General features: G+C 34.6%; 2 protein-coding genes across 2 annotated transcripts in view; one reads left to right on the forward strand and one right to left on the reverse strand.

Annotated features, from left to right (window-relative positions):
* Positions 1-21,306, forward strand: part of Sulf1 (Extracellular sulfatase Sulf1) — a 220,690-nt gene that overhangs the window by 932 nt on the left and 198,452 nt on the right. The gene's annotated exons all lie outside the window — the stretch shown is intronic.
* LOC149411378 (uncharacterized) lies at positions 9,861-12,326 on the reverse strand. The gene is made up of 5 exons (XM_089647691.1): positions 11,803-12,326; positions 11,456-11,657; positions 11,286-11,366; positions 11,035-11,109; positions 9,861-10,225 (listed from the first exon to the last, which is right to left on the reverse strand). Exons 1-5 carry the CDS (start codon positions 11,971-11,973, stop codon positions 9,861-9,863), a joined length of 894 nt encoding a protein of 297 aa, XP_089503817.1. The 5' UTR covers positions 11,974-12,326.

Raw genomic sequence — 21,306 nt, forward strand, 5'->3', positions numbered from 1 at the left:
ATAAATCGAGTGCGAACTTCGACATCATAATATACATATAATACAATTTTGACACAGAAAATTGATCAGCGATCAAGTATTTTTTCTGTCTAGCAACACCAACCAACTGTATCAAAACATAATAGGCAGGAAAATGATTTGATTTTTTCGAAAAGAAAATATTCATACCAGACTTTGGCAGTATTTTTTTACATTAAGGCGATGCACTATGTCGTGTAATATTTTAAATTGAGCCGCTATCAATAACAACCCTTGCGTAGATGGCGATAAGGTTTAAATTCCCGCTTAACATCATCCGCCTGTTTTGATTTATGCAAGAAAAAAACATGCCAAAAAAGTGCCTTTTATTTTATTTTGTGGATGTTCAGACATAAATATTTAATTTTTTTCGATCATTTTATAAATAACTTAATTTGCCACATTATACAATAAAATCATAACCGAAATGGGTTCGTAAGTAGGAGATTTTGAACTTTAAAGCAGTTTTCATAGGCCTTATACATTATTTTTTTCTGGGCTTATAAAAAGACTTATCTAAAAAATACTCGATCATTTCAATGGCCAAAGTGTATTCTACTCGCAGTATTTAATTAAAGCATCTGAAACATTTCTAGGCGACCAAATTTTCAAACCAAAAACACATGATTTTGCATTACTACGTATGGCATCGCCTTAACCTAATCAATAACAAGTAAGTAATTCTTATACCCGTGATAGTCTAGACTTGGCTCCATCAGATTTCTATCAGTTCACTCATATGAAGAAGAGGCTTGGAGTCCAGCACGATGACGATGAAGATCTTCAAAATGCTTTGACATGTTGGCTGCATTCCTGGGCGACCTAGGTCTATGCAGGAGTAATTTGCTAATTGGAGAAACGATATGACAAGAGTGCTTGAATTCGAAGGCTTAATGTCAAACAAAGTTATCTACAAAAACCAGTAAAGATTTCTAGGACTTAAGTCAGGGAACATTATCTACAGAAAAAAAACACACCCATAATAAAAGTTGCTATGTTTTTTTTGTCAAACGTTGTGTGTTTTTAAGTCCTTGATAAGATTTGTTCGACTTAAATCCATTGATGTTTAGTCAATGCTTAAAGCCCTAGAATTATTTTTGTTTTTTGTAGATAACGTTGTTTGACAGCATATTTAGAATTTAAATAGCGACAATGTTGATAAATAGTGGAATGCTGCAGTTTTAAGAAGCACGTGATAAAATATTTAAATCCAACCTTTTTAAATTTTTATCCAAACAGTGTTTTTCGAGTAGCGTCTAATTTGATTGTTAGAAAATACGAAACAAAATAAATTAAAGGGTTTGACGGCTGAATAGGTTATAATATTAACAATATAATTTAAAATTTATTTTCTACCTGTGTTGTCAATCCACGTTTATGACTCAAACCTATCGTCTACCATCTCTTGCACGAGTATGTAGGAAGTATAAAATTCTCACAGATAAGACACCACTGTAGTGCGTTTTCACCGTCCCATTTCTCATTGCACTGCAATAACCAGTGGCGTAAAGAACCCCGGGTCTCGGTGGGAGCTTGCGCAAGGACATCCATTCAAATTAAAAATAATATTATTATAATGTATTTTATACTTACATACAACAGTGTTTTATTGGCAGAAAAACCATTCTCGTAGGGCGGGTCACAAAATTATACTGTAACAGTCTTACTATAAAGATTCCCCGATATGCCGCTGCAGTGTCGGTATAGCTATACGAGGAAGAGGGTCGTATACTGCTCATGCCAATATTCATGACAGATTTTTTAGACTGTCATCACTTTGTTCCAAACCTCAAAAACACGGTAATTATCTTTTTTGCTAAAAAATGACATTTGTGTCTGTTTTTATTTGCATCGAAATCCGGCCAATTAGATTACGCGGTAAATCCATATTTCGCTTTAAGATATTCCTCCGATAGTGCAGCAAGTGGGTATTTGTTTACCTACTGCTTTTTTTACATTTTCACTACGCGGCAGATCGATTTGTCAAACTTCGTGAAAACAAATTCGGGCATTCTTCAAATTGCCGGCGCTATCCTGATGCTATACTAAGGAACCAGCCGATATAAATCTGACAGCTACTAATACGGTCGGTATATGCATCTCCAGCGATTATACGTAAGGTTTTCCATTATCTCGACCATATATGCCCATACAATATTTATACCGCGATTATGAGAAAGACCGTAAAAGGTTTAAAATGCGATCTAAAATCATTGAACAACCTTTAAAAAAGAACGCTCTGATAGTTTGGATGCAAATAACGGATAGTCGGATATAAGGAAGATAATGGAACGAACTTGAATACATCGGGAAGGCCCTCGGAAGACATAAACGATGAATTGGATCAAAAACTTGCCAGTTTGTCAGGAATTGGAATAGAATAACTGTATTTGCACTACACTTTTTCATATTGAAGCCAACAATACCAATGCAGCAAACAACTCAGTAATTACTCGCGCAATCACAACTTACACCCACTAAGAAATTACTACATTTGGACATCTTTCTAACATACAAAACTAACTAATTAAATTTCTTAGCATGACATATTTCAAAAATATTTTCACATCATTTTTCAAAACGTCTATGTATTAACAGTCAATTACAATTCGTGAGCATATTATAATTCTTGATTTCAATTAATTTATTTCTCTCCACACACTTCCTTCCTTATATAACAATCTCAGGCGAAATTACGTAATGATATTTTATGGACATACGTAATAGGTAGGTACTACAACTATGTAATAACGAAAAATATCCTTAACTGTATCTTATTGTACCGTGTATGTCTCAATAAATAAATAAAATAAACAAATAAATTTATAAAACATGTTTATTTTGCTGGTTTTTTACAGTTGGTGCACAATGATGTATGAATGTTAATGAATTAACAGCCTGTGCTTGGGCAAGTTTTCTAGCTGTTTAACCTTTACCTTTTCTAAGAAATAGCATGATAATCTATGAAAAAAAATTAATTAATTTTTATGAGCACTCACGAACTACAGTTTCTTGTAAAATATAATAAATTTAACCCTCGGGATCATATTTCTTCGTTACACCACTGGTTTTAACTACAAATTGTAATTCAGCATAATGATCTGTCTATCACTTCACTCTTCTTGCATCTTTCCAGTGGCTGCCCCTCATTAGACACATTTACCTGCTCTGAAACATTCTCAGCACAGTACAACACAAGCACGGGGAAAAAAGCAATCCATAATGATACCTGACTTACCTTAATCATACCAATTATCACGTCGTATTTCTGAAGCGTGGGCACTTGTTAATTATGTGAACCTGTCGATGTTTATTCCTCAATTATTCTGAAGTTACAGTGTAAACACTTTTGTTCGTAGAAAGCTATCTCTTTGTGGTTTGACATTTAAAGTATGACACGTTATTGCAACTCTTTTCCATACCATTTTGACACACTAACCTAATCAAAGATACTAATTTCTCTGTGCTGAGCGTTAGTCCTGTGTGACATCTGGTTCAATGAACTCAAATCTGCTTTTGATTTTAGTGTCATTTTCAAAATTGGAACTGATTGTGTGTCCCATAGTGTAACATTTTAACAGAAAATCATTTTAATTTCAATTTTCAAAATTAGAACGGATTTTTCAAAGAATTCAGAGTGTACCATTTTTACACGGGTCTGCCACAGTCACTACAATTACCATTCCAAAATTAAAGTTTGTTTTGTAATTTAGCACCGGTTCTCCTAATGAGGTGTTCACGAAACACTATAATATTTAAATCATTTACGGTACACATTCATTCTTCGTTGATATTTCACCATCCTCTCGACAGCTTTTTTAAAAAAAAAATTTATAGTGAATACCTCACAAGAGTCCCAACTGCTCCCGTCTGGAGCCAGTGAGACTATGGCATCCCCAATTGGGGATGTTGTGAGGCTGAAGGTAAGTGGGGAAGGGAAAGAGGAAGGTGGGGAAGTACCTGGCTATTCAGATCTAGTCACTAAACACGGCTAAAGCCATTTGGAGCAACGTTTCAATTCTGAATGTTGGTCTTACACCAGGGCGATACTGGTAGTATCTTCCACTCTAGCTTATCCATAGGATAATGTATATTGATAAATAAACTCATAAATACTCACAATAGGTAGAAAAAAATACATATCCACTATTGTTAGTTTCAAGTACTGAATAGTAAACTCGAACTTTATAAATAAATAAATCTTAAATCGAAAATAAATGTTGGAAGAATGGTGAAAAAACCCCTTACTTTAATATAAAATAAATGTTGGAAGAATGGTGAAAAAACCCCTTACTTTAATATAAAATAAATGTTGGAAGAATGGTGAAAAAACCCCTTACTTTAATATAAAACAAATGTTGGAAGAATGGTGAAAAAACCCCTTACTTTAATATAAAATAAATGTTGGAAGAATGGTGAAAAAACCCCTTACTTTAATATAAAATAAATGTTGGAAGAATGGTGAAAAAACCCCTTACTTTAATATAAAATTAGGTTTACAAAACCTATGTACATATATGTAGTTTTAATACTCTAAATTAAATGGAAATTTTTAAGTGCAAGCTAATGCAATCAATGTTCGTAGTACCCTTAATCTCTTATCTAATTTTAACATAAAGTGCATTGTTCATTGCACACTGTCGGTGGTTGTATTTCTACTTTCTCCACTATTTTCAAAGCAACTGATATCCTCTGCCTTAGATGAAAAGCACAACATCGAAAAATTGTAAATGTATGAGAAAGGCAAACTGCAGACCCCTTGGTTCAATGTTAACTGCATGCTCTGATAAAAGTCCTTTCCTTTCTTTATAAGACATCTTGTGTACGCGTACAAGTACAGCGGTGGCTTTCAAAGGTCGTTGACCGGTTTCGCCCAGGGCGATGTCTGTCGTCTACAGATGGGTTGGTCGGCTTGTTGGCTGGTTGGCTGGTTGGTTGGCTGGTTGGTTGGCTGGTTGGGTGCTCGCGTGCTGTTGTCTGGTTGAAGGAGCAGCAGACGCGATGGAGCGCGCCTGAGAATAACTCGACCTTCATTCATCGAATCTGGATATTGATGAAAACGAGACGGCCTTCCTGTTGTAGGTAACGGTTTCGAAACTTTTATTTTTAATTTTACTCATTCATTTATTTTATATCGTTTCTTAAGTACCTACATATTCATAAATAATCACCATCACAATAAACACACTGACCCAATAAGGTTTATTTTATTAATAATACTTGCGCAGGCCCGTGAAAAAAATCTCCGAATATTGTAATTGTACGATTGATAATAATTGCGTGTTAGCTAAAATTCACACAACCACCAAATCTGACTTTACATGTCAAGATTAACCCTAAGAATTATGAACAAAATAAATACACATTCATCACATCAAATCTAGAATTAAAATAATTTTGTAGAGTAAAAAATATAATAATATATAATAGGTAGTAACTTAATAGCTTGTCTCAATAGGTTCCAATTTAAAAAAATACTTTAAATTAGAAATCAGAATATCCCTAGTAATTTTATTATTATTTACTCTACAAAATGCGTATTACATAAAGCAATATGTGTAATTTTGACAGCGTTGAATCAATGGTTCGTTAAATCTATTCAAGAAAATGTTAAAAAATTCTGTACTAGCTGAGAGTGGTGAATTTTGGATTACCCATATCGTAGCTTCTGTCATAAATCACCTTAGAAACCCCATATTCGATGTAATCCATCTATGTATGTATTATGTAATTTACTTATTTTATTGAATATAATTGTAAAGCTGCTCATCTCGACAAAGGAATTCCCTAGTGAGATGAGCAGCGGAGGAAAAATATAGAAAAAATAAAATTACCAATTTAATTTACCTTTAGTAAAATTTTAATAATGTTCCAGGCAGACAAGTTGTCATTGACTTTCGCGTACTCCTTACTCCTTACCTACCCCCTTCTTTTGATTATCTCCCTCTTACAACCTTCCTTCATTTATACATATTATAAACGACATGCATCCGATAAAAAAATCATTTTTCTCACGGTTGAGAAACCAACAAATATTCCAACTAAGACAAGTACAACACCGGGATTACGGTGCCAAAAAAGGTCCGGGATTCTCATAATTCTTTCTACATATATTTATTACACGTTTAACCTTTGTCATGAAGAAGGAAGTTTATTTCGTATTACAAGGATGTATCATACATTTACACGTGCAATACAGCAAATCCTTGATCCATTTCCCACGTCTGGTGTCATGTAGGTTCCGCTTTCCGTCACGTGTAAATTAATTAATGATGAGTGCCACTTTTATTTAGAACCGAGATCGAGATATTTTGACATTATATGCATAGAGATGCAATTATCTTATCTCATGCAATTATCTCATACGTAAAAATAGAAATAGAAAGTTAATAAATGCACATATTACGAATACGTCTATTAGTTAACGTTTTTTCTTAAACACCATTTCAATCGTAATCCTTTCTAATGTCTGCATTTTATGGAAATTACATTTTCAAACAATAAATTGTAAAAAGATAACATCACCAAGTAGAGATGCACTCTAACAACAAAAATATGTTGTTATTCGTACACATATCCGAAATCGTATAACACAAAAAGAAGATTATTAAATGAAACAAATCGTTTTTTATTGTTTAATTATAGAAATTATGTCTAACCACAAGTTATTGCTTTCTATAAAAACAATATCTTTGTGGTTTGAAAATCCAATCAAGGGAAACCAAGGAAAATCCATGGAAATTCGATTGAACACGTAGTACTGAACGAACATAAATAGACATTTGCTTGCACGGTTGCAGTTCCCCTGAGTTGAGAATAGTTCCCTGATAGCCAATCTCTGATATAAGATGGCATGAGGACAACAAAAACGGTAACACTGTATAGATAATTAAGAGGATGATATTTATCACCGATCACAATCTAAAGTTTGCATTTTTAACAACATATTTCATTTACTCCATCTACATTTTATTTATTTTTTCAAAGAAAAACAATAACTCCCGGGTTACGAATAACCTGACAATAATTTAAAATCTACCACTGTCACAGAAAGCAAAAAATGTGTTGTGATGGAGGACTTAATCAGCAAAGAATTGAACTCACGATGCCTGGGTGGGAACCAAATGCAATGCCAACTCAGCCACTGACCGATCAGGGGTCAGTTATTATTGCAAGCATTTATTTACTTACAGGTAGTGGGTTTTTACAGTCCAGTTATAAAAGCTCATTTAAAAGATTAAAAATTCAAAGAGAGGCAAGAAACAAAAGAGTCACAAAGATGGGTGATAAATACTAGAATTATTTCAACAATAATTATTAAACATTATTGAGTAATGTCAGGACATTTTTTCTGAATCTGTATAAACTAACGACGAAAATGTCAACTTTAGCAAACTCACTTTGGGTCAGAGGGCTAAAATATGCGATATTATTTGTAAATAATTATGTAGTATCGAAATGACCGTGAATTATGTCACATAATATTAAATCAATCAATTATCTTATAATTTTAAGTATGATCTAATGTGGTAATATAGACCCCATTTTTATTTAGTTTTTTATATATTTTTTAAAGACAGACAAACATTCCCGGGTTACGAATAACTTGACAATATTTGAAAATCTCCTACTACCACCACAGTGAGCGGAAAATGTTGCTTGTGCTGTGAAGTATGACTTACACCCGTATTCAGAGTCGATCCTTTAGTTCAAGAAACCTTCCTTTCCTTTAAAAAACACCGTTTTATATTCAGAGACACGCCTAAAGTCGGTGTGACGTCACTTAGTAAGGAAGCTACCTTTCTCAAGATTTCAAAAAATTTTGTATTCAGAGACGTCACTATGGAAGTCTCTACGACACTGCGCACGCGCATACTTGCTTACTTTGACTTTTAGCTGTCAAAACTCGAGGTTGGTGGGTAGGGTACCTTTGCCTTGCTAAGTCGGTGATTTGTTCCCAGTTGTTGCGGTTGTTGCTGTTGAAAACATAAAACAATGGAGATGCAGATTATGGAAATGGAGATCATGGAAATGGATAACGAGTTTTTGGATTACATCGTTGATCCATACAATACACGTGACGACGTTGGCACGGACAATATGGGCAGCGTGCGGCGTTATTTACGCGATTTTGAAAATCCCGTGGAGTTTTACAGTGACCGGCAATTTAAGGATCGTTATCGGTTGGAGAAAACAACTGTAATGCATATATTAATTCCTCTATTATTTCCGAATTACGCTTTAGTTAATAATAGAGGCTTGCCCATACCTCCTGTTATTCAGGTAGCTATCGCGCTGCGATTCTACGCTACTGGTAATTATCAGGTAAATGCGTCTTTTTTACTAGATATCTATTGTCAAATTATGTTCTACTTTTGTGAAACGAAAATATTACATTTTGTGATGCTGAAACTTGTTATTTACATTATGTCTGTACTGATTTGAAATCGACAAAGAATGAAAGAATGCATATATTATTTAATGAAAACATGATGTCAACCTAAAATTAACCAGATGCCCTTAGATGTACAAAATATCTAGATGGAGTGTTCATCTTGTATTATTTTCAATGTTCATTAACTACCTACATATTTTTATATGATTCCAGATTGTTGCGGGAGATCTACACAAACTGAGCCAACCAACCTCCAGCAGAGTAGTGCAAAAGATTTCCTCCAGATTGGCGCAACGGATAACTGAATTTATTCATTTTCCTCAACGGCCCCAGGACTACGCTGAAAATCGGAAACTCTTCTATTCAAGAGCCCAATTTCCAGGAGTCGTCGGATGTATTGACTGTACACACATTGCCATCAAGAGCCCAAGCCGAACAATAGGGGAATCTTTTCGCAACAGGAAAGGATGGTTCTCCTTGAATGTGCAAGCTGTGTCAGGTCCACGTTTGGAATTTTTGGACATAGTTGCCAGGTGGCCTGGTTCTACCCACGATTCCAGGATATTTCAAAACAGCGCGTGCCGCCTAAAGTTTGAGGAGAAAAGGATTACAGGCATTCTTCTCGGGGACAGCGGATATGGCCAGACAAATTATATGTTCACACCAGTATTAAATCCTGCAAATGAAGGGCAAGAAAAATATAATAAGGCGCAAATTTCCACACGGAATGTAGTCGAAAGATTATTTGGTGTATGGAAGAGGAGATTTCCTTGTCTGAGGAGGAAATTAGAAAATAAACTAAGTAATACTACAAACATTATCGTTGCGTGTGCCATTTTGCATAATTTATGTATATCGTCAAACGACCAGCATTTTGGGCGGTTTGAGGGTATAAATATACCTGTCAATTCGGTGGTGCAGTCTGCTTCAGGCAGAACGATAAGAGATGCATTTATCCAAAGACATTTTACGTGATGTGTAATGAACTGTGAAAGGACACCATATATGTAATGAATAGTGACGTCAGTAATTGTGCCGTGTAATGAACTGTGAAAGGACACCATATCTAATGTATAATAATTGTGCTGTGTAATTAACTGTGAAAGGACACCATATATAATGTATAGTAATTGTGCTGTGTATTGAACTGTGAAAGGACACCATATCTAATGTTATGACTAATGAAGTCATATTTTTTAATGCATAGTAATTGTGCTGTGTAATGTCATGCTGTGAAAGGACACCTTATCTAATGTAATGAGTAGTGAAGTCATATTTTTTATAATATGTTATAATTATGCTGTGTATTGAATTATGAAAGAGCATAAGGGTTTATCTTAAATATATACCTATGTATGTATTAATAATGTCCATTATCAAAAAAATTGAAACAGAATGGAAAATAAATAAAACATTTATTGGAGATTAATATATTTTTTATTCATATTTATTTATTGGCGAGCTCTTTTTCCAATTCTGCCTTCGCTCTTCTTATTTGTAGTTCTATAAGTTCGTTCTGCAGACGAGCTCCTTTCGACTGCTCCCGAGCAGTCTCGATCTGCTCCCGGGCAATCTGCTGGGCAGTCTCCCTCTGCTCCCGGGCAGTCTCGATCTGCTCCCGGGCAATCTCCTTGGCAGTCTCCCTCTGCTTCCGGGCAGTCTCCTTCTGCTCCCGGGCAGTCTCTCTCTGCTCCCGGGCAGTCTCCATCCTTACTACGTGCATTTCTTCATCGTACTTTGTTAGATTGGTGCTTCTGAGGCAACGCACTTGGCCCTCGTCCCGAACCACCTGCCCACTAGATGGTATCAAGTCTGAAACAACACAAAATTACAAGCTGATTAGTGAAACAACACAAAATTGCAAGCTGATTAGTCATCAATGTAAATAACAGGTTTATTTGTGTAAATAACACTCTGTGCCCCATGACATAGTGCACAGTCGGGAAACACGCCAAACACGCGCCCAACATATTTATTTATTTACACAGTAAAGTAAGTAAGTGTAAAGTAAATATAAAGTGCAAACTATAAATTACAAGTAAAAATTAAAATTTAAAGTAAGAAAAAAAACAGTAAAAATGTAGAAATATAAATTATCTCTAAAAGGTACCCACAAAGATTTAAATATAAAAAGTAAGAAATCCTGGATTATGTCATCCGATTTGATAAATTTTTCAAGTACCTATGATTTCTAGTACATTAAATAGTTTTGGAGTGCAGTACTGGTAGGCATATTATGTTTACATGATGTATTATCGTGGTACCTACTAGCAAACAAATTAAGTTTAATGCATCTTTTGTATGAGGCCAGATTACCGACGAAGTGATCGATATTAGCATATTCATTGCATGTACACGGATGACATTTGTCATCAACAGCTCGGCTGTGGAACGATTTGCTGGCCTCTGTTTTTCCTCCCTCCTACAACATTGGTCTCTTCAAGACCCATTTTCACTCCTTCCTCAAAAACATTCCCCACACAGCATCTTCAACAGGGCCCCTCTTTCTTTATGGTGGAAAACGAGAGGTTAAAGTAAAGCTCTCCGAACTCCGAGCATTATTTGAACCTTTGTACGAAAATGCAAGTAATCACAGCAAATAGAGAGGTAAATATAGTCACCTTTCTTGGCTATAATGCGACGTGTCTTCGTCTTGAGCTGGGGCGTTGAACTTTCCTCCGGTGTTTTTGTTATATCTGAAAATTAAAAACACTTTTGCAATATTTCTATCTCGAAAATTATTTAAGATTTAGCATGACAACTGATAAAATTATGTAATAAGTTCCTACAGAGAAATGCGAACACTACCATCTAACAACAAATCACATTTTGAATTGATAAGAATCAATTATATTATCAAAAATTGACTTACCAAACACCGGCACTTCCGTCGACTGGTCAGTCCATGGCATGCTGAATAAAGCAGACGTGCTGGTGCTGGGCACAGCGGTATCTGAAACTTAAACAATACTTTATAAGAAATAAGGTCAAAGTTAAATAAACAAGTAGCCAAAATATTTCACATAACTTTCTTAAACTAACCGCGATCGCTGTCGTTGCTAAAGCTCAGTTCAACGTTGGTGGCCAAGTCCAGCACGCTGTCAACGGGATGATGCTCATCAGAGACAGTTGGCGACAGCCTGCCCCCTCCCGTCTTCATCCTGCTCCTCTTTTCCTCGCAGAGCTCCATCTTCCTTTTTGACTTAATGTTGTCCCAGCATTTCTTAAGCTGCGCTTGGGTCCGCTAAGAAGGAATTCAATAATACAGTATTATAATAGTATTACGGAATCGGAACAATAGAAGAGTATGTATATGAATGAAAAAAGAGTATCCCTGTGGGGAAACGGCGTGATGGCTAGTTAGTATTTCAATTACAAAAGATACAAACCTTTTGATTGCCGGCGATTGAGTTGAAATCATCTGTCAACTTGGCCCACGCATTTTTCTTCTCGCCAAGTTGCAGATGATTAGTCGAAATGCTGGCAACGGCAGGATATGTGTTTATTAAATCTAATAAACATTGCCTTTCACTCGGCGTGATTATAATACGAGAATTCATTGTTTAAAAAGGAAACTTTCGAGACACTCAACTGAAGATGTAACAGAGACTTTTGACAGGCCGATGTTATTTACTTATTTACGACAGACGCTTGAACTAAATCCATAGACAACAGCATAGATAAACACACAGATTGTCCCAAAACGGGGCATGTTGTTTCCGTAGAAGCAGGACATCGACAAGTTTCGGATGACGTCACACCTTTCTTTCGGCGTAGACAAAAGGTCTCTACCTGAGGAAAGGAAGCTCAAAGTGTGGACTCTGTATAGAAGCGTTAAAGGTAAGGACGGTTCTTACCTTTGCTTAGGTAAGGCTGACACTTGACTTAGACAACTTTAAGGATCGACTCTGAATACGGGTGTTAGCCAGCCGAGGACTACGCCAGGGTGGGACCCAAAAGCGATGTCAACTCAGCCACAGACCGGTTTAACTCCATATTAACTCCACACAAGAGAGATCTTTTGGGATTCTGTGTGGAGGGTCTTTTTGTATGAAAGGAAGGTCTGGGAAGGTAAAGGGTATGAGGGTTGGATAGGAATCTAGGATCTAGAATCTATCAGTGTGTCCAGGAGTGATGGACATATGAATATATCTCTTCTACTGCGGCGCAAGGCGATGGGCTGAGAGACCATTTGGATCTACCAAAACAGCCTTTGAACATCATTAAAGATAACGGCATATTTTGTCCACTAACAATCAATCTCCTTGTGTGCCACCCTTCGTTATTTTTTCCATATTATTAACTCATCGGGCTAATTTGTTCGGTTCGAGAGACCATTTGGATCTACCAAAACAGCCTTTGAACATCATCAAAGATAACAGCATATTTTGTCCACTAACAATCAATCTCCTTGTGTGCCACCCTTTGTTATTTGTTCCATATTATTAACTCATCGGGCTAATTTTTTCGGTTCGAGAGACCATTTGGATCTACCAAAACAGCCTTTGAACATCATTAAAGATAACGGAATATTTTGTCCACCAACAATCAATCCGCTTGTGTGCCACCCTTTGTTATTTGTTTCATATTATTAACTCATCAGGCTAATTTGTTCAGTTTTGGGAACAAACAGCTATTAACGCGTACAATCCCTTTGTTCGCTTTTCGGAACAGCTCATACGGTATCATAGAAATCATTATGTCTTCCCTACCGTCATCGTTAGAAATATGAACTAAAAAGTGTTGGAAAGAGAAAAAAATCAAACTAAATTCAAATGTACAAGTTAACCACAAAATAATTAAAATACACACCTATATGAAACCAAAGGTTCCGACCGCAATTTCAGAAAACTTTATGAGACTTTGTTATGAATTATTTTATGTGAAACATTAAAAAGTGAGGTGGCATTAATTAATAATGTGTTTTATAATTAAGCATGTGGTTTTTGTCGTTATCATTACTTTTAGTTCAATGTTTAGACCAGTGATTCCCAAAGTGGTCTATATCGACCCCCAGGGGTCTATGACAACCTGCAAGGGGTCTACGTCAGCGAAAAAAAAAATTGGGGGTCCATGAAATGAAAATGGGGGTCCACGATAGTGGATCTCAACATACACTGATAGTACCTATTTACTTACACTTAACTGACACTAAAGGTGAATCAATATTTCATATTTTGAAGAATTACTTCATTGAAAAAGCAATCCCTTTATCAATATAATGTCAGTAGCTACAGATGTAGCACCTGCCATGGTTGGACATTATCGTGGATTTATAAGCTATTTAAAACAAAATGTGCCAGGGGTGTTAGCAATACATTGTGTCATCCATCGACAACATTTAGTTGCTAAAAATTTGAGTGTTAGATTACATGAATCTCTTCAATTAGTCATTGATGCAGTAAACCGAATCCGAAGCAACGTGCAAGTGAAAAACAGACATCGCCTATTTAACAGATTTGTTTACAAAATTTAATATGGTTAATTTGCAGTTACAAGGCGACAGTCTAAATTTGATTAAAATGAAGTCCATCTTATGAGCGTTTCTTGCCAGAGTTAAACTAATGAAGCAAAATATTGGACGGGGCGAATTTTCCCAGTTCCCCAATTTGTCACAGACAAACTGCCAGGAAGACGACGTTTCAACCTACGTTCAACATTTAAATGCCCTCTATTCAGATTTTGAAACTAGGTTTGAGGATGTTTTGACTATGGTAATACCACCGTGGATAATTAACCCATATGGTGACATAGAAGAAACGAATGTCATAAAACAAGAGGAACTGACTGAAATAAGTACAAACGAAGAACTTAAGGTTCAGTTTAAGCACGGATATCAGCACATATGGCTGCAAAAAAACATACCCGTTACTTATCCCGTATTATGGAATATAGCGAGGAAATTTTTAATTTCCTTTCCATCGTCATACCTAGTGGAAAGGGGGTTCAGCGCTGTTACCAATCTCCTAACGAAAAAAGAAACAGACTGGACATCATTAGCCGAGGAGACTTAAGATTAAACTTTACAAAATTGACGCCAAATGTTGATAATTTATTATTAAAGCATCAGGTTCATCCTTCAAACTAAAAACATTTACTTATTGCTTAGTTTATTTTATGTTACGTTTATTTTATATAACAGATACAAAATTTTATTTTGAGTAGTTTTAATTTAAAATCAATTAATAAATGTATAAAACTGAACATGTGTTTTTACTTTAAGTTTTTAACACTAAACTTCACCACAGTTAGAAAATTACAAAAAATCAATATCAGGTAAGTAGGGGGTCTACCAAAAACAGAAAAACATGGCAAGGGGTCTACGACACAAAAAAGTTTGGGAACCTCTGGTTTAGACGAAAAAACGTATCGTGCGCCATTTTGTAAAACTTTTTTATGTTTGATTTCCAAATTTTAATATTCCAAAAATTATACGTTTATTTATAATAATATAATTTGATCAACTTTCAAAAAAGGTTTTTAGATTTCGGATACGTTCAGAAATATCCCATTTGTGTGGATTTGATTGAGAAGTCGAAATACACACAGTACAATACAATACAGAATTTCTGACAGCATCTTTAAGAAATATAATGATCAATATGCCAGAGGCCTGAAAGGTTAATACATATATTCATCTTTCACTCTGCAACGAGGTGCAAATATTGAACTTCATATAAACAGCATTATTATTTCAGGGTATTTTGTGTACCAATGTTTATACATATCAGTTGTCGGATAACTCGTCGTTTTGGATATGTTTATGATGTTATGGTGAGTTGGTAGAGTTCTGTTATTGGGTCGTGCCTCGGGTCGACTATTTCCGTGTTGTGTTTAGTCTCCGCTCCTTGTGGGTGTTTTGTGTTAACGTAGGAGATGCTGCGAATACGCGCAAGTTGTGAGCGATTAGACAGTTTGCCTGGGAAGTTGCAACTGTGTAGCGATAAATCGACTTAAACCTAAATCAAAACATTGGTTTGTTGGAAAGATCTGTCAGTCCACTAACAAGCGTCCACAAACACGATTCATCACGGAGAACCTACATTTTGGTTTTATTATATGTTATTTTTCTGAATACAAAATACAATTTGGCGTGCGGCCACATTTATAATTGGTCATGCTAAGATAATTCGTTAAAGTACCCACTACTCACAGATATATTATATATAGATTGATTTTTTATTCACAGACGTTTATTTTTTATTGTTTTTTTAGCCATGGACAATAATCTGTTGCTATGGTCGTGTACTGTACAGACGTGTGCGTAACTGTGTAGTATATTTGTTTGTTTATTGCACAAACTGTCTACAAGAGTCCCAACTGCCCGGAACCAGTGTTGGTGGAAGTTAGGGGGGGAAGAAGGAGATCGCTCTTTTCGTGTAACAGGCCCACTCATATGGAATAGACTTCCCTCAGCTCTTACTTATCTCCAGAATTTGGCTGAATTTAAACGGGCTTTAAAAACAAAATTATTTTTAAAATTTTACCATTCATAAATCTTAACTTCTTTTCGATATAATAAGACATATTCTAAAACTTCCGATAATTGTTTGGTTTTGGTTGCCTCCCTGTTAACATTTCTGCTCAGAAGATTCTCATTTCTTAGCACAAACTGCCTCCTGTTTTATATTATGTCTTTAGTTTTAATATTCTTCTTTTGTCCTGTCCTGTTGTTATTCTAAGTTTTGTCATCACTTTGTATAAACAGTATATTTAGTGTTATAATATTAGATCTGAATTGGGTACGGCATACTGTAAAATTAATTTTAAGAACATGACCACTAATACTAAATTACCGTTTTTAAGTTTGTTACAGTTTTATTATATTATAATGCAATGAAACAGGAAGGTTCTTCGGACTAATTTGCTCGCTTCTGGGAACAGCTCATATATGGTCTCATAAAAATATGCAATTTATTTGGATTTAATTGCGAAGCGGACATACTCACAAATTCTGATAGAATAAACCAGAGGCCTGAGGGGCTAAGAATATTCAGATCTGTTTTTAATCTCAATCGCAAAATATGTTTTTTTTTTTAAATTCTGATCTCTCACAAGGGCGATACTGAGTAGGTACCTACCAAGCTGTAAAATGCAAATTTCCATACCGGCACACGGACAATATGCACATGGCCGAAATAATTACCCATTTTAACCTGTTTATCCCTGCTTTAAATTCTACCGTTCGGTTGAAAACCAAAAAGGTCCCACTTTTATTTTATTCCCGAAAGAATGCGAAGTTAGTCTGAAAGCTCTTTTTCAATGCCGACTACCTCCAATATCTTTACATAGCTTCTGGGAACCCAACCCGACTTAGTCCATTGTGCAGGTGGCGCTTTCAACCCTGTCCCGGTTGTGTTAAATAATAACAAACGGTTCGCTTCTTTAAAAGTTTTCGTCTTTTCTGTAATAAACTAAATATGTACTTAAAAGCTTATAAATGTAACAATTCTTAATTTGGCTTTCTCAGAACATAAATTAATTTTTTAGGTGATAAAAATTATTCTACCTATTTTTTTTGTGGGTTATCGAGTACCTAAAATCATTGTATTTATGGTCTTTGTATGAATTTTTTAGACGTTTTTGTTAATTTCCTATCTGCATAATATTGTTATTGGTGAAGATTAGTTAAGGTGAAGCATAATGCTAAATCACTATTTTGATTAATCTTTATAACGAACTGGCGTAGGCATTATGAATACCAAAAAATATGCTTTAGATAAATTAAAGGTTTTCCTATCGTTTCGCTTGAGTAGAATACAAATAAAAAATAAATTACTCAATGAAAAATATAAATGTAAACTACTACAAAAAAAATTTTTATAATAGAAATGTATGAACGCATTAAAAAAATACAGTATCAATAAAAAACAACTTAAAAAAAATACAGTATCATAGCTAAGATTATCTGTGACAGTTTCACTTGATCAACTTTTTTGCTTTCTTATAAAATTATTTACAAAATAAATAAAAACCAGTTTTGTGATTGAAATCGAACGTTTCTAGACTCCATTTGTTAAGCAATTTTAATGCCTATTACCTATATTAGTGACGACATAAGGAATATCAAGAATATACACATTTTTGTCTTGTAGCTTCCTCTTAACCATAATAATTTTTATTGTCTATACTTGCGCAGACCTGATATTATATTACGTGATCTTGAAAATCTTGGTTGGAAATCTATCAAAAAACTTAAACAAAAGAAATAAGTATTTCAGTACGAATGATTATTTAAGTCGCTGTACTCCGCCACGCGTTTCTGTGGCGTAGTCTGGCTGTGCAGATAGAGAAATAATACCGCGTGTTGCTTTTAAGTCCAACAGATGGCACTGTTTTTCAAAAAAATCATGCTTGTCCAAAAAACAAAAAACAAAGAAAAAACACACATTAACTTATGTATCCATCCTTTGCTGTTTGACACGCTCATGAGGGCACTTTTACCTATGCAATTATTATTTCTCATATTATAGTTGATGTCTTCTGCTTTAAGTTAAACTATGTAAAAGCCGAGTGGCGTTAATGATTCAAATAAATAAATTATTATTATTAAATAGCTATACCCCGCCACGCTTTGCTTTGGCTCAGTCTGTCTGTGCAAATAGATAAACAATAGCACCTTTCGCTTAAACGTCTAACAGATGGCGCTGTTTTTCAACTAAAGAATGTTCTTACCTGTCACCGATGACATGTATATAATATAGGTATGTAAAAACACGCGCGTATTTAAATACAACATTGTGTCAAAATTTCAAAGCAATCGGTGAAGTACTTTCGGAGATTTAAGGTATTGAACAAACGAAAATTAAAAATTTTAATTATATAGATTGAAATAAAATAATTTTCTGATTATAAGTAGGTACCTTCCATATAATAAAAAGAAAAATGGAAGTGCCTTCCATACAGATTTTAATGGAACCAAATGTTCCATTTAGCCCGACAGCCTAATAGCCCGATCTGACTTCAGGTGTCAAAAAAATACTTATCAGTGTTAAAATTTATCATTATGGTTGTAGGAGGAATTAAAATATTGCAAAGTTATTCGTAACATGGAAATGTTTGTCTTTCTTTCAAATAAAATGCCTAATCAATGATACGATTTATCATTACGGTTGTTTGAAGAATTAAAATATTGCAAAGTTATTCGTAACATGGAAATATTTGTCTTTCTTTCAAATAAAATGCCTAATCAATGATACGATTTATCATTACGATTGTTGGAAGAATTAAAATATTGCAAAGTTATTCGTAACATGGAAATGTTTGTCTTTCTTTCAAATAAAATGCCTAATCAATGTTATAATTAATCATTATGGTTGTAGGAGGAATTAAAAGATTGCAAAGTTATTGGTAACATGGAAATGTTTCTCTTTATTTCAAATAAAATGCCTAATCAATGTTATAATTTATCATTATGGTTGTAGGAGCAATTAAAAAGATTGCAAAGTTATTCGTAACATGAAGATGTTTGTCTTTCTTTCAAATAAAATGCCCAATCAATGTTATAATTTATCATTATGGTTGTAGGAGGAATTAAGATTGCAAAGTTATTGGTAACATGGAAATGTTTGTCTTTCTTTCAAATAAAATGCCTAATCAATGTTATAATTTATCATTATGGTTGTAGGAGGAATTAAAAGATTGCAAAGTTATTGGTAACATGGAAATGTTTGTCTTTCTTTCAAATAAAATATTTATGATGATCCCCGGAAAAAAATAGTCATAATAGTTACTTCAAATCGTTCGATTCCTAAAGTAGAAAAATATGTTTACTTATTTTTCTGCGCGTTTTTTGCGCGAAGGTTAAACATATATTTTATTTAGAAAGACAAACTTTCCCGGGTCACGAATAACCTGACAATAACATGAAAATCTCCTACTACCGACACAGTATGCGGAAAATGTTCCTTGCTTCGTGATGAAGCACTTGGCCAACCGATGATTTGAATTCTCGACGCCTGGGTAGGACCCAGACGCGATGCCTACTCAGCCACTGGACCAGTCAATGGACCAAACAACATTGGACCAAAGCGCCCTTGAGGGGATTTTTCACAAAGCGGGGCTAACATCATATATTATTTCCTCTCTGCCTTATACCAGCAATTATTTCGCCGATTAGCTTTCATTGCATTTATATATAAACCTATTCGTGTGTCATTTTTATTTCTTTTCTGTTTTTTATAAAGAAAAACAAACATATCCAGCTATTGTTATGTTCAAGAGTTGTGTTGTGGTTTTCTCTTTTTATTGTGCTAACAATGTCTTTGGACATTATATCCATTGTCTTGGTTTCATGTTCGGTCTCTCCGGGAAATTCCCGACACGCGACGATTCGTCCAGAGTTCAAAGACTTCCACACGCTTTTTCTATCTCCTTTCGTAAAGTTAGAGATCTGATTTTAATTTCGTGGCTGTTCCATCGATCATTTAGTCAAACGCCCGAATGTGTATATTTACATTTTCGACGTATTCATTTCAAACAATTTATCTTGATGGTATATTTCTTTATATTTTCTAGTGATTGTGTATTTCGTATGTTCAATACCTGCGTACTTATCTTAAGATAAATAATGTGCGTAAAATGCGGTTAATTCACTGATCAATCTCTTTGCTAACTTACTTTGTAAAGTCCGACGAAATCATCTATGCGATGGTTCATTTAGTCACTCGTAAGTAAGGAATCAGTTATTTTTAGAAGTTTTAACGTAGTTACAAACTACATGTTGTATTTTAAAATTTGAAAATATTTTTTTTTATTTACGCCGTTGGAGTTTTCACTTAAAATAACTCTTAATAAATTTTATCGCGCATACAAATGAACATTACAATAATAGAAACACATAATATATTTTTATTCCCAGATACATGATTGGTGTATGCCATTCAATTTATCCATATTAGCACTACAGGAAACTAAAATACATTAAACAAAATAAGATAAGAACAATAATCGTAAATACAACAAGGGAGAAGAGAAAAAAAATACCTGCCTAGAGTAAATAACATAATTTTATATTGAAATAAAAGTATGTTATATGTTAAAAATTAACATAAAAATTACTTCTCTCCAGAAAAATCGCATCACAAATAATCATATAAATTCTAATCTATTCTAATCCTCCAGCCTGGTTCAGATATGGGTGCAAGTTCGGCCCCTAATATTGTTGAGTGCTGAAAAACTTTATCCTAACACTCATTGTGCTAGCGCGGCTTTTGTTCCGGAGTGCACCCCACAAACAACTCTGCAGATTTGGTCTTATTAGCCGTAGTAAAGGTGACTTGGGCGTATTATCTCCTGAGTTCAAGTGAGATTTACGACACCATTTGCTCATATTATGTTTCACTGAGGAAGGTGGCAGAATTCTTGGAACATTACCTAAGTAAGGTAGAAAGACGGTGTGATTAAAGTTAATCTCTATTAAAGTAGGGTCGTTAAAATAAGAAGTCAAATCATGTCCATTAATTAGATAAAACGATTTACCACATCTTACTTATTTAGTTATTTAAAACATCGAATCTGACGAGAGAAAAGTGATAATGCGTAATGAACAGATTAAGGATTGGGTGACTTAGATGGTTTGTACCATGGAACTATTATATCCATACTATTAGGTTTGTAAAGTTCTTGTCACAAGACTAAACTGAAACCTTTAAATGTTGCACAAAATTTAATTTTCAAAATAATTTATAAGAAAACTTTCGTCGCAGTTATTATATAGTGAAAGTAAAATTATTTCAATGGTAATTATGGCAGTTGTACATAATACAGGCTTTCTGTAAATTTTTCAACGACATTGAAACTGCAAAAAGATAATAACAAGTGCGCAACACTAGATTGGGTTCTTATTTATTGTATCAGCCGGTGAATAACAGAACATCCTTTGGACAAAGGAG

The sequence above is a fragment of the Hesperophylax consimilis genome, chromosome 26 (genome assembly GCF_061612785.1).
Source record: "Hesperophylax consimilis isolate HC1 chromosome 26, BYU_Hcon_1.0, whole genome shotgun sequence".
In the NCBI taxonomy this organism is placed as follows: domain Eukaryota; kingdom Metazoa; phylum Arthropoda; class Insecta; order Trichoptera; family Limnephilidae; genus Hesperophylax; species Hesperophylax consimilis.

Excerpts from the sequence above, each read along its gene's own strand:
- LOC149411378 (XM_089647691.1), bottom strand. The coding sequence starts at position 11,973 with ATGAATTCTCGTATTATAATCACGCCGAGTGAAAGGCAATGTTTATTA. Across the intron at positions 11,367-11,455 it reads TAGCAACGACAGCGATCGCG|ATACCGCTGTGCCCAGCACC; the intron begins GTTAGTTTAAGA and ends TTTAAGTTTCAG. Across the intron at positions 11,110-11,285 it reads GACGGAAGTGCCGGTGTTTG|ATATAACAAAAACACCGGAG; the intron begins GTAAGTCAATTT and ends TTTAATTTTCAG.